Source organism: Nicotiana attenuata, chromosome 6 (assembly GCF_001879085.1).
Source record: "Nicotiana attenuata strain UT chromosome 6, NIATTr2, whole genome shotgun sequence".
NCBI classification, from domain to species: Eukaryota; Viridiplantae; Streptophyta; class Magnoliopsida; order Solanales; family Solanaceae; genus Nicotiana; species Nicotiana attenuata.
In genome coordinates, this window is record NC_031994.1 from 56324149 (window position 1) to 56339181 (window position 15033).

The window sequence follows — 15033 nt, forward strand, 5'->3', positions numbered from 1 at the left end:
TGCTACTGGTGAAGATGTGACTCGACTGACTAAAAGTCCAAAACTAAAATTAAACTGAAAAGGTCCACTCCCCACTCCCCCCTGTACTATAAAACCCTCAGACTCACCCTGCCACCTCCTCCTCTTTTTCCGAGTCCCCAGATCATTACCAATCTTCAGTTTTCTCTGCAGTGGATAAAGTCGCGAAAACTTATTTAGCTAACGTTTGGCCATAGATTCCTAAATTTATTTTGAAAATCTGATTTGAATAAAGTTTGGTTTGAAAATGAAAATGTGTTTGGACGTACGTATATTTCCCAACTTTATTTTGGAAAAACATATATATAATTCTCAAGTTTTGAAATTTTGACCCAAAATCAGCAATTGGGTGATTTTGGGATTTGGAATTTTACTAAAATGTGGGCAAAATTTATGGCCAAACATGAATAGAGCGAATATAATGTTATTCCATAATTATTTTTATCCTTTGTACCAAACGATCATGAAAGTGTGGTTGGAGCACATATTGTATTTTCCGGCACAACTATTTTTAATGAAAAATTATTATAGTAATAACCACATAAAGAAAAGAATTAAAATTTTCTTTTGTCCACTTCTTTAACTCGCAATATTCTATCTGCAATTGTTTCGCATTATATAAAGTCTAGGATCTGAGACAGTTTAGAAATTACTTTCCGAATTCAATGGCTCTTGAGGGTAAATTCTCTATAATCATGTGTGCATGTGGAACAACGGTTTGATTGATAGTATTAAGTTCGTATTTATTGACACATGATGATAAAGAATAAGAGTATTAGTATAATAGGGGAGTAATACTTAACGTTTACTGAATTAAAATTGTGTATTGTCTCTTTTCCTAAGTGGTGCGGGTTGGAGGTAAGGGTGGGTCGGGGGAGATGGGTTGACTTTTATTTTCCAAAGAAAGCAACTCTATTTCTTTCTTATTAGTATTCGATTCGATTGGCATCAGATTCATCCAATTGTCTCTTCTGCTTCCGTACGCATGTGGTGGATGATTGATTGGGCAAAGAGCAAAAAGGACAAGTTACCATCATCATAGGGATAGATATGTAATTTGGCGGCGAGGTTCATGATTTAAGTGAGGTAGAAAGGTAAAACATTTGCCTATGTCCAAGTTGCCATTTACTTATGATGGGGAAGAATATGTTGGTAGTAGGAGCACATTCAACAAAATGTTGTCCTTACTTGTCCTGCAAATGACTTCCCAAATCTCGTTTAAGTATTGCTCTCTCACTGTATTTATTTTGTTCTGTTTGTACATAAATTTGATTAAAACTTGGAAAAAAAAAAATTTTGAAGTTGTATTGAAAAATAATTTTTGAAAGTTAAAGTTGCATTTAGACATGCGTTTTATTTGAAGAAAAGTTGAATGGAATAAAAAAAAAAATCACCCAAAAACTGCCTTATTTAGTTTTTCGGGAACTTGAAAATTTTTGAAGTTTTTTTCCCCAAAATGATCATATTACATAAACAAAAAATATTTTTAAATTTTTTTGAAAGAGTAAAACCAAAATATATGCCTAAACGGGAGCTTATAAAGATGAGGTTACAATGGAGAGTAGAAAACTAAATAAATTAGGAAGAAATAAATAGCTTTATGGAAAAAAAAAAAATTAACAGCTAGAATAGACGGGTTAACTAAGACAAATTGTCAACCAATTATGGCTAATATTTAATCTTGTGAATAGTAGTTGTACCTTATACTGTCCCAATTTCTCTAAAGGAGTTGAGTATGTAAATATGGAAAACTATTTACCAACATGGAAATCAATGTATCCTATTGCGTGGACTGACTAAATGAGATGACATCCCTTTATAAATCAAGGGACAACAACCCAGTAAAATCCCATATCCCTTTATAAATCAAAGAGCTAAAATTCCTCCATCCCATGGCCTTACAAATAAAACTCCATCATTCTCCCTGAAGAGCTTAGTTTCTCATTTCAAGTGTAGCTTACATCATAACTCAAAAATGATCAACAGAAAAAAACAAGTACAGTCATAAACATTTTTATACATTAATAACATAAAAATGAAAAAACAAAACTTAATAAGTTAGTCAAATAAAAGTTCTTATTAATGTCCAACACTCTCAGTGAGCCCTCACTTGGCTCAATCAACAAGTTCCTGAATTCTATCTCCACCCCATTTTGTTTATCGCTTTTGTTTTTGCACTTGAACTCCAGAATATCCTGAGAAGTCTTTATCCCAAGGTACAAATCTAGGTTTCAACTCTTTATTGAACAGTCATGGCTCACTTCCGTCACATAGTTTACAAACAACTCCGGTTGTGAACTAACATAATACTGTAAGGACTAAGGAGAGAGCTTACATTTATTGTTCTTAGAAAAAGCTCCACCAGAACGGTTACTCTTCAACTTGGTCACAACCTATCAAGCGATCCACAAAAGTTAGATTTCATCTCTTTGCATAAGCAATTGAACTAGAGAAAGTAATGATATCTCAGGATGAAAATCTTGAAATCCTGTTGACAGACCTGAGATTTTGTGTTCATATAGACCAGGCTCGATTTTCCATCATTGCACACCTAAGAATTCAGAGTGAACCAGGAAAAAAAACAAGCCAGTAGAAAATTGAATGACTTTTATTGGAGATGGTGATATAAGAAATTTACTGAATATAGTTCTTGCATATAAACCAGTATTAACCTTCTCTTGTTAGCTGCTGCAATTCACCCAACAAAAGAAGTCATGTTCATCCATGTCCATAGTGAAAGCACTAGAATTGTGACTTCCACCATGTTTTTGCCACATGAACTTATAGATGCATTCCTCCTTGCTTCTTTTGGTAAAACAAAATATTGTTATTAAATAAGGGTTTGAATAACCCAAACCCATTTGCAAATACATAACAACAGACTAAATAAGTAAACATGCAGCTGTGGAAGCTACAGCTATTTGTTCGACAAGACTGGCTCTATAGATGTTGCATCCTTCCTAAATAGAAATCAGTTGCAGCATTGGAGTTGACGCACGGAAGTGTTCCAAACTGATTCAACGTACAAATATACATATTAACAAGTTCTCTGGTTTCATTTAGCTTGTCAAGCTACAGCATCAAAATAAACTTTTAAGGCAAAAAAAAAAAATGAAACCACGTGTCTTTAATATCATGTATCAGTTGAATTTCCATTCAGATGTAGGTAAAAGATGCAAAAGAAGAGAAGAAAAAGGGAAGAATAGTCCTATTTTTTCCTTGTATGGTTAGAGTTGAATAAGTAAACAGTAGAAACAACTCTCACAATCAACACACCAGCTTTACAAAATGCATTTAGAAGTACTGAGTATGCAACAACATCAAGAGATACCTGTCGAGCGTTTGCGCAAGTAAGGATATAACTTTTCCAAATGACCTCGTCGTGCATGTTCCGTCTGTTTACACTGTATATGCAATGTAATTAAGGAGGTTGAGTTTGTACCTGTTAAAAGGACAGAGGAAAAAGCACTTGGAAGAAGTCTCTTACTGTTCCTGTTCAGTTGTACCCTGGAAAAAGTCTGTCGCAGCAGATATTACATTTCTAAAAAGAAGTCTCTTGCATCATAAAGAACATCTAATTCCAGTACCTCTTTAGTCAAAAATTGCTGTTGATTTCTCACCTCCAAAATGGGTGTGAAATTTGAAAGCCAAGTAGCATTTGGGTCCTTCAGATCAATAAGCAAATGGAAACTAAAAATTCAGAACCTGAAACCAAACAGCTAGGAAACAAAATATTGAAATCCTGAAACCAAACAGAGGTATACATGCATGATGTTTCATCTATTTTCTGTTTATATCTGACCAAAAATCAATGCTTTTTAAGCTTTTATTATTGAGCTTGTCACAATGAAGTTATTAACAAAACATTCATATTGTGAGTTTTCTAAAGCTCACAACCTTTTACACAATCTCTTCTGATTGGAGTTTCTTCCTTTAAATAACATCTTAAAGAAAATACACATAAAGAGAAAAAAGACAAACAGCATATGGATTCATGATTCGTACGAAGCAAAGATAAATCCAAGAAAATTGAATGGCAATCTGAATACGGAGATAGGAAAGTAAAGGATTTCATATTATTTCATATGGAAGCATGAAAGTAAGTGGTCATAGATTGTTAAGTATGATGTTGAAACAAGCTAACAGCAGTCAAATATCATGTCAGGCCATGATACCAGCATTACAAAAACCTGCGCATGTTCCTTAACAGGTTAAACTATGGGACCAAAACTGAAATCCTTTCTTGGAACTTGCGGTTAACAGTTTGGATAAAACTAAATGACTCCCTCATTCAATGGCCACGAGCAACATATGCAAGAGAAATTGCAGCAAAAAGTGTTGTTGCAGAAGATAACATGGTCCAAAAATTCTTCTTCTTTTGTGCTTGTGCTACCGAAAGCTGTAGGAACTCAACCTGTCTCTTCATCTCATCTACTTTGTTCTCTTTACTCTTGATTGCATTCGTGATGGCCTCCAACTCTGCTTCATAAGGCTTGCCATCTTCCTCATTCATTTGTTTTTCACCAAGCACATTGCCATTTGCTCCTTGATCATTCGAGCAGATAGAACCTGCAACAGTCCTCAAAGCATTCAGGATTTCCTCGGAACTACTGTTTGCCAATACAACCTTGCACTGCATAGCACTGATTTCCTTCTGTGCTTCACCAAGTGAAGTTTGCACATAAGCAATTTCCTTGTTCAACGCTTGGCATCGAGTTTCCATCTCTTTCTTTTCTCCAACCACATTGAGATAATCAGCCTTGGTTCGTTCAACCTCCTTAACGATTTCTTGAATGTGTTTCTCCATTTCTTCAATCTGTTTCTTCATGTTCATTACATTCTGTTTCTCATCATCAAAACACTTTTGTATCTCATCCTTCTCAAGCGCAACTCGCTCGAATGCAGCCTTATACTTCCCAACTTCAGATTCCAAATTCTTCACTTTCTCTTCTTGACCATTGCAAGACACCTCTAATTCAGAAATCAAGTCCTTAAATTCAACTAATTGTTTCTGCAATTCAACAATTTCAGCCTCCCTCCCAACTTTAGCCTCTTCCATCTCATTCTTCTCTGTGACAGTTTGCTCAATCTTCTTCTTCTCTTCATCTAACTGCTTCAATGCCTTGTCCAATTCCTTCTCAACAAAGCCCTTTTCTTCAATCAAACTCTCAACTCTGCTCTCTTTCTCATTGTTTCCCGTCACAAGTTCATTAATCTTCTTCTCCATCTCATCTTCCTTCCTGGATCCTTCCACACACTTGTTCTCTAACTCAGCCAAATTTTCAAGCAATTTTGCCGCCTCCTTCTGCAAACTCAGCACCGTCTCGTTGAGACCAGTGACTGTGTTCTGCAACTCACTGCTCTTCTTAGCTTCTGCATTTTTCTCCCCTTCAATCCCTTCTTTTTCCCTAACAATCCCATCAATCTGCACCCTCAGTTCTTCAATCTCCTTATTCGAATCCAACAACCTTTTCTCCACTAATCCCTTCTCTGTCACCATGGACTGAATCTTGCTTTCTCTGTCCTTGATTTCCTCCAAAAGGGCATTGTATTCAACCCTTAATTTCCCAGCTTCTAGTTCAATCTCTTTCTCTCTTTTCTCAGTTTCAACCAATTTCACACTCAACCCATTTGATTCCTCTATTTGAGCATCAAGTTTCGTCTTCATTTCATCCTTCTCCTTACGAATATCCTCCGAAACATTCCTCTCACGGGCAACCTCATATGCAATAGCATTCAGTTTCTCCTTAAGGCTTTCAATCTCACTCTCTTTTTCAATCCTCGCCTTCTCAATCTCACCCTTCTCCTTCATAAGATCACTCATTTCTCTCTCTAAACTCTCCAATTTCTTCTCAACCGCATCATTCTGTTTGCGAAACCCGTCCCTCTCCTTCTCAGCCACCTCAGCATGGTAACCAACCTGCACAGAGACAAACACGGACACCAGCTTCTTCTCAATCTCCAACTGAACAACATCTTCGTTCAGCTGAGCCAACTGGGCCTTCAACTCGTCCTTCTCCGAGTTAGACCTTTTGAGTTCCGATTCCAGAGAGCTTTTTGCGTGCACGAGTGAGTCCACCTGTTGCCGTTTCTCAATGGTCTCCTTGAGAAGCATGTTGTTGAGGCTCTTTAGGCTTTCAAGTTTCTCAGAAGCCTCTTCCATGGCTGCAGAGTGATTGTGTTCTTTCACCTGCTGCTGCTGCTTTCCCTCTTCAGTTTGGTGTTTATCTTGGGTGTGAGGGGCTGCCTTCTTTTTGGCCATTGTGAGTGTACTTTTTGGGTATTTGGCTGAAGAGTTTTTGTGGTGGGTTTTGGTTTTTGGAAAATGGGGAAAAGGATTTGAAGATGAGATAAGAAGATTGATTGAGAGGTGAAGAGTTTTTCTAGGGTTTTGTTTCCTACGGCTCAGAGAAAATGCCAAACCATTCAAGTAGTACAAATTTCAAAAAAGTGGTGGATTTGCTAGGGTTTTTCTGAGGTTTTGAAATGGACTTTGGGCTAACAAACCCTCCCAAACCAGGGACGTGGCACTCAGTTATTGGAGGAAATATTTGATTTGAATTCAAATTTAGGAGGGCTCGCGAATCGAGGAGATAGGTAGGTGGAGATTGAATGAATGAATAAATTAATTTAATACAAAAAAATAAATGAACATATAAGTTTTTTTTTCCATAATAAAATTCTTAGTGGGCATTTGGACATAACAATTGTAAAATTCCAAAAAAAAACTGAAAAAAATTTTAAGTGAAAATAATATTTGAAAATTAGAGTTGTGTTTGGACATGAATATAATTTTGGGTTGTTTCTGAAGTTTTGTGAGTGATCTGAGTGAAAATTTTGAAAAATAATTTTTTTGAGTTTTTCAAATTTTCGAAAAAAAATCAAAATTTATCATCAAGTGAAAATTGAAATTTTTATGGTCAAACACTAATTTCGAAAAAGAGTAAAAAACTTTGTTGGGCGTTCGGGTTCGGGCTTATCGAGTCCGGACCGGGCAGGGTTAATTTTTTTTTTGTGTGTGTGTATTATGTTCCTTGTCAATGTAATTGATACTTAAATGTTTGCAAAGTTTTCAATAATAAAATAAGTATTTTAAGGCATAAAATTAAAGTTTAACGTTTATAGTTTTAAATTTGAAATTCGAAAATTAATATTAAGTGGCTATATAAAATTATTTAATAAGACCATTATGTAAGTATCAAACTTCAAAGGCTTTCATTTTATATTTTCATTGCATAATAATTCTTCAAATTAACTTGTCTAATAAACTTACACATTAAGCTTAAATAAGTCTAACAAATTAAAAATAACACAAATTGTATCAAATCAACTTAAATACGAATTCCTAGAGGACGCTCAAGACAACCCTAGATATGTCTCCTTAAACTAGTTGTGCCCTCCTACTTTCGATGAACATTAAAGACTCGATCACAGTTCTTGCACTCTACTTTGCGAACTTCTTCATTTTCTTCTACCACCTCAAAGTGTTCCCAAACATGTGACCGCACTCAAGAAGCACGAGGCATGATTTAACTTAAACCTAACAAAAATGGTAACCACACTTCACTTGATAATTATAATTTTGTAGTGGTTACCGTAAATAATTGATAAAACTTGAAATATTAATTCATTGAGAACTTGAGAGCAATAAGCAATTCAATAATCAAGAAGGAACTGTGAGAGAAGAAGAGGGCAAGTTGTGAGAAAAAATGAAGAAGAGGTGGGCTATTTATAGTTTTTTAAGGCTAAAAATATAATTTATCAATTATTAAGGGGTGGAGGGGTTATTTTAGTAAGGGGATAGGCAGAAACCGCTAAAAGTGCAAAAAATGACCGTTGCCCAATGGTCATTTTTTTATTTTGACAGTTGGCAACGGTAAGAATTTAAAAAAAAAAATTACAACTTAAACCAGGCCGGACCGGGTTGGAACACGATTAAAACCCTTGACCGGGTTGCCGGGCTAGCGGGGTTCCGGTGCACCGCTAGCCAAAAAGCCCGACCCCGTCCGGCACAACATTCCTACCCTAGCCAACCCGTCCCACCCCTTAGCGGACGGGGCTGAACCTTGTCGAACCGGGTTGTTAGTGGGTCGGGCCGGTCTGATTAACACCTTTAGTCTTTAACTAAGTACACGTGCGACACTTGACAACCAACTCACGGTTTTGCACAACTTGCTCACGTTCTTGCTATGCCAAATCAGTCTTACTATCCTAAAGATCGCTAAGGGAATGTTAGAACACATGAGCATTGCCAAATGAAGCTTTTATATTAGAGAGAACTTGATTGTTTTTCCTGATGAGTTACAAATGAATATCCCCTTTTATATACTAGTCCCATCGGGGCTAGTGAGTAAATATAAATTATTACAGAATTTCCGTATTATTTACATATAAGTCCCCTCTCTAGAATTTTTTACATAGGTAGAATCTTCCAAGGTCATTCATATTAATTTCATAGGGTTATAGGATCTTCCTAGGGAAATCTCTATATTTTCTCTAGAACCTTCTTACAAATACTATCCTTTCTCCTATGTAAGCTTTCCATATGACAAAAATATGTGTCAAGTGGCACCTACGTGGCATGATGATGTGGCGGGCCATGAAAATTACCTACAAAATTTTGTCGGTACAAGGTATATAGAAAAATCGCTATTAGGTAAAATCGAACCAATGGAGACTCTCAATTACCTATCGATGGACACCATCATGAGATCATTGGCTAGGTACCTGACAACATTTCTGTGAAAAATTAAGTATATTGATGAGGTCTCTAGATATATAGAAAAAGTATATAATATTAATAATATAATTATTGTTGCTTACCCCAAAATTATGCAATAATTAAATTTGCACGCAGTTTAAGGGATATGTGGTTTAATTTAACACGAATAATTAAGAATAATAGATAAATGAATTAAGGTGAAATAAACGATCAAACCACTAGCAAAGTTAAGACCAGGACTGATTTTAGATTGAATAGTGAGCTCGTCCTCGATTGGACCAACAGTTCAAGCCCAGTCGCAAATAAAGAACAGAACAAGTGAATAATGCCTTTAACAGTAGCTGAAGAACAAAAATAAACTTTTATTGCCTTGAATTGCATATTACAGTGTGTCAGACTAAAGAAAAACTTTCCCTTTATATAGTAGGAGAGTTTCAGTCCTAATATAAGTCTAAAAAAGGTAATAATCTTCTTTTCCCGGTAATTGTTGATCCATAATCGATGTTGAGCGATATTCGAGCCGTGATATCCGATTGAGGGCGAGTATTACGACCCTCTATCTATCCTGCATAAACCATTCACCGTGTCTCTCGAGGTCTAGAACTTATACTCGGTCCGGGGCGCGTCTCTTTGCCATGTTCGATATCGGATATATCGTTCACTCTCCCTGATTATCGATATGAGGGGTCTCTGACCTCGATTACAATCTTGTGGATCCGTGCTCCCCCTTCGTTCTCTCACCGGGGAGTTGGGGTAGACATTGCCCCCTATTTTACCCGTACACAATTGTGAGATGTATGTCGGTTATGTAAACTATATTAAATAATAATAAGTTAAGAGTACTAATGGATTCCCTCAGTGGCTCTCTGAAATGTGTGTTGCACATCCTTTAACTACACTAATGACTAAGGGTGAGTGTTGGGCCAGTTCTAATTGGATATGAAAATTTTGCTTTGGATCTTCAATTGATTGAAGAAATGACAATCCAAATCAAATCCAAAATAAGCTTGGATTGGATTTTTTAATTTTAGTTTCGGATTAATCAGTTTGAATATTTCGGATTTTCGATTTTAAGCCTATAAGTTGATATGTTGCTTCTTCTTCTTATTCCTTATAAAAATGAACATCCAAATGAAGTAGTATTCATGTTAAATTGCCATAAAAGTTCCTCATTATCACTGCAATTATCTAAGTAAAGTATTCATGCTAGTACTTAAACCATTATCAAGGAAATGCAATAGAGATATCAAGCTCGTTCGCCGAGAAACTAAGGCTCCGTTCTCGAGTATGGACGAGGACCGAGATCGAGGTTGGCAGGGAGGTTCGTTTGAGTGAAAACCGAAGACATCATCCCCTCCGAATTTCTACCGTTCCCCGAAAAGTGGAACGCATCCCGTAAGTCTTTTTCTTCTCGAATATTTGGCGTTCCCTTTTATTCTTTTTCTAACTATAACGATCCGACTGGTCGTTTTGCTTTCTAGAACTTCGTTCCCCTAAATAAGACTACCCGTACTTGCTTTTTCTGATTTATGACTTACGGGGATGGTTGGTTCGGGATTTGGAAGAGTTTGGGTTGAAATCGAAACACTTGGTTCCTTAAGGTTGGCTTAAAAGTCCAAGTTTGACTTCGGTCAATGTCTTGAGTAAACGACCTCGGAATCCGAATTTGAAGGCTCCAACAGGTTCATATGATGATTTCGGACTTGGGCGTATGTCCAGATCGGGTTTTGGATGACCCAGGAGCGTTTTGGTGCCTAATAGTGAAAGTTGATTCCTTAAGGATTTTGAAGTTCTTAAATATTTGGTTTGGAGCGGGTTTTTGTGTTATCGAGGTCCGAACAAAATTTCAAGACAGGGACTAGTTCCGTATTGTTATTTAAGACTTGCATGCAAAATTTGGTGTCCATCCGAGTAGTATAAGTGTGTTTTGTTACATTGGATGTGAATAGAAGAACTTGAAGTTCATAAGTTTGATTCAATTGGTTTTAGGGGGGTGATTCTTAGATTTAGCGTTGTTTGGGGGCGTTCTGAGGGTTATAGCGAGTCTGTTTTATGATTTCAAACTTGTCGATATGTTCGGGCGGGGCCCCGGGGGCCCCGAGCGTCAATCGGACGAGGCTAGAGTTGAGTTAGGAAATTTTGGAAGGAGTTGAAGCTCCAGGTTGCTGTCATAATCGCACATGTGGTTGGCCAGCCATAGGTGCGAGACCGCAGAAGCGGTCGTCCTTTCGCAGGAGCGGCCCAAAGGGAGGATCCCAGGAACCGCAGATGTGGCTCCTCTTCCGCAGAAGCGGAATCGCAGATGCGGCCCCAGCTAGCCCGGTCAAACTCTGCAGATACGGGCCTCTCCTCGCAGAAGCGAGACCACAGATGCGGTCCCCTAACCGCATGTGCGAAAATCACTGAAGGCAGTGCCTTCATTTAATATGAAAAATGTGTTATTTTTGACAGATTTCATTCATTTCTTGGGCGATTTGGGGGCTTCCAAAGAGGGGATTTCAGCCTAACATTGTGAGGTAAGATATTCCTACTTAATGTGAGTTTAATACATAGTTTAGGGGTAGATTACACCATGTAAATTAGTGAAAATTGTGGGTTTAGAGTAAAATCTAGGGTTTAAATAAAAATAAAATTCGTTAGGAAATGAAGTAAAAATCATATATTCTTGATCCTTAGGCTATGGGTAACAACTTCCCTCGAAAATTTCCGAAATCCGAGCACGTGAGCTCCAGGATGAATTTTAGGGAACTTGTATTTAGGGTTGAGAAATTACTTTAGTAGTTAGAATATGAACTCTTGAGCTTGTATTGACTAGTTCTTACCCTGTTTGATTAGTTTTGGATCATTCGGCTCCGAATTGAGGGTTTCAGCGCGTTCTTGAAATTGGAAGTAAGGTTTGGAGCAAGGTGAGTCTCCTTTCTAACCTCGTAAGAGGGAAATAACCCCTAGGTGAACTAAATGAATGTATGAGACTATCTGTGGGGGCTACGTACGCACGTGGAGACGAGAGTCAATGCGTAACTACTATTATGCTAATTGTCCGGGTAGTTTAGGGCCCGTATCATGCCATACTTGCAAATGTTTGCGCTGTTGTTTGCTACTGAGATCACTTAGGACATGGTAGGAATTGTAAATAAATATAAACGAATGTACGCACTTACTTGAGAACTTGTATGAAATTATTTGACTATAAATGAGCAATGTGTGCTTACTTGATAATAATTGCTATTTGTGGATCGGGCCAATCGCCTCGGTAGAAATAGATGCATCTATGGTTCGCGCCATTTAACCCTCTGGCAGTGCACAATTATTATTATGTGGACAGGGCCGTATGACCTCGGCATAATGTGCATATGTTGTTTATGTGGAATTCATCCATGATTTACTCTGTTTAAATGCTTTGAAATGTAAGTTATTATTTGGCGTGACTGCAATTGATATACTGTTTCTCCTTGTTCTGAGACTGTCATTATATTCATGCTATCCATGCTTAGCGAAAACCTTAAATATTATTGATATTAACCTTAGTAAGTGTCAAGTCGACCCCTCGTCACTACTTCTTCGAGGTTAGACTGGATACTTGCTGGGTACATGTTGTTTATGTACTCATACTACGCTTCTGTACTTAATTGTACAGGATCTGAGGCAGGTGCATCTAGTACCCCTCCAACGCGCGTTCTTGACTCTTGATCGAGATCTCACGGTGAGCTGCCCTTCTGAGCCGTTCAGCAGCATACCGGAGTTCTCTTCTTTTATTGTTGATTATGTACTGTCTATTCTGTTTCAGGCAGTAGGATAGTGGTATTTTTGTACATTCTACTAGTTGCCTAGTACTTGTGACACTAGTTCCTGGCACACACTTGTAGACTATTATTTTGGGATGTATTTATATTATTACGAACTTGTTAATTATTGACTGATTAAAAGCTTAACTGTTAATTGAAAATGTTGGGGTTGTTTTAATAAAAATAATGAGAACCCATTAGTTGAATTAGAGTTGGATTGCCTGACAACGGTGTCGGGCGCCATCATGACCTACGATGGAATTTGGGTCGTGACACTAACTGCCCGTGTTTGTCATTGTGCAGCGGTTGCCCGAGTTCCTAATGCAGTCCCCCGCTTTAAGGAGTGGATCGAGGGGATCTACAAACAGATGTTCTACTCCTAGCGCGCATGGCGCAAGCTCTCGAAGGGCAAGTGGGAGGCTCGCTCCCATGGTGAGGCTCTCCCCGAATAATTACATTCATACACTTGACTTATATTGCTGAGTCTTCTTCCTTCTCACAGGTTTGCCAAAGACCACCGATCTCAGGCCGTTGGATAAGGACGAGGATCCGTCCTCGCTCGCCGAACCCTCCACTTTGGGGCTGCCCGGGGCTGCCGCAAAGGAGGAGAAAAAGAAGAAGAAGAAGAAGAATAAGAATAAGAAGTCCTCGGGCTCCCCGGATGCCGAGGTGGAGAAGAAGAGGGTGGCCATCCGGGTCTGGAAAAACAAAAAGAGCACCAAGTCCAAGGTATCGGGCTCTGATTCCCTCTACCAGCTTAGGAACTACCCCGAGGATGACGACCTTGAGTTTATTGCTCACGAGTCGACCATCAACAAATGGGAGCAGGTGGCAACAGGGAAAGGTAACTAAGAGGTTGATCCCCCTCTAGCTCGGGGACCAGAGGGAGAGTCTGAGGCCATGGCCTCCATAGAAGCCGCTCCTGCCCTGAAAGAGGTAGCGTGTCATTGACATCACAGAGCTGTCGTCCTATACTGAGTCCATGCTCGAAGAGGCTCAGGCTGATAATGATAAATCAATCGAGATGTCGTCGGGCCTAGATGATTCCCTCAACACGTTCTTTGATAGCATGGACATGGTTGAGTTGGAGGACTTCTCCGGGCTTGGTCACCTGGAGGTCCCAAAAAAGGATGTGCCATCCGGGAGCGAGCGATCCGTAATCGAGCCCGAAACTAGTGAAAGAACTCCCTACCCCGAGTGTGGACCTCGACCGTGAGAGAACGGTCGTTCTTACTGTCCCAGCCGACGCCCATGCACTATCCGCTCTTGTGGGCATATCCAACTACCTTCGTTGCCTGGTGATCGAGGAGGATCAGGAAAAGATGAACGAGGTAGGCACGTCGAGCCTCTTCAGCGAGGCACAACAGGCACTGAACCGGGTAACGCGTTTATCCTTTGTATCTTTCGCAGATTTTTGCTTGACATATTCTAATGGCCTTATTGTTTTTCAGGCTTCGGTGCTTCACCATGAAAGCTTTCTTTGGTCTCGCTTGGAAATAAGTCAGCTCGAGTTCGAGCTCAAAGAGTAGATCCGGAAGAAGGACATGTATAGGGCTCTTAGTGAGCAACAAGATGAGGCTCTTAAGGATCTCCCAACTCTCCGGGCCGAGCTGAAAAAGGCTCAGAAGAAGGCCTCGTATGTGAAATGGGAGCGTGCCGAACTGATCGAGAAGGTAAGGATCTTTAAGGCTAAAAATGAGAAGCTACTCATGATGACTAACAATGCAACCTCGGAGGTCCAAGAGAAGGTAGACTTGATCGACCAGCTTCCGGCTGAGATGGACGAGGTCAAGGCCACGACCGAGGCGTGGAAGGGCAGGATGGACCTGCTGGCTTCGGAGAAAGAGACTACAAAAGAGGAGCTGGAATCGGTCAAGGACTAACTCTGGGTGGCAAAGGACAAGGCTGACAAATGGTCTCGGTTAAATGATGAACTCTGGGCACAGCTGAACTCGGCCGTCACATAACGGGACGCCCTCAGCCAAGAATATACTACACTGAGGTCCAAATTAGAGGAAGCTTCGATCGATTCCTCCAAAGTTGAGGATATGCTGGCCAGTATAAGGCTGATGTGGAGATAGCCAAGGCCCGCTCACAGACGAAGACTGAATATATGAAATGGCTATCCCGGAGAGAGACCCTCGAGGAGATTCACGCTCGAGGTTTTGACATGTTGGGCGAGATCGAAGAATCCAAGAAACTCGAGGACGAGGCAAAGGAACTCAATGATCCTGCGGGTCCCGAAGGTTCTGAGGGTTCCGACAGTTCTAGCGACGAGTTGAGCCTCAGTGAAGACTAGGCATAGATGTCTTAGTTCTTTTTTTCCCTTTGTATATATTTTTTCGTGTTCATTTCAGGGCTGTTTTACCGTGCTTTTGTAAACATTTTTTGAAATATATAACATTTCCCCCTTTGGCAACACCGTATCTTTTCCTTTCAGCATCTATTCGCATTTTTTTATTCGCGTATCATTTTTAATACCTTAGCATAATAAAAGATGCTTAAGTG

General features: G+C 39.2%; 1 protein-coding gene across 1 annotated transcript; it reads right to left on the reverse strand.

Moving 5' to 3' along the window:
• Positions 4073-6480, reverse strand: LOC109227022 (intracellular protein transport protein USO1). Its single transcript, XM_019392009.1, has one exon. The coding sequence runs from the start codon at positions 6278-6280 to the stop codon at positions 4310-4312; it is 1971 nt and encodes a 656-aa protein (XP_019247554.1). The 5' UTR covers positions 6281-6480; the 3' UTR covers positions 4073-4309.

Coding starts and splice junctions, on each gene's coding strand:
- LOC109227022 (XM_019392009.1), bottom strand. CDS start 6,280: ATGGCCAAAAAGAAGGCAGCCCCTCACACCCAAGATAAACACCAAACT.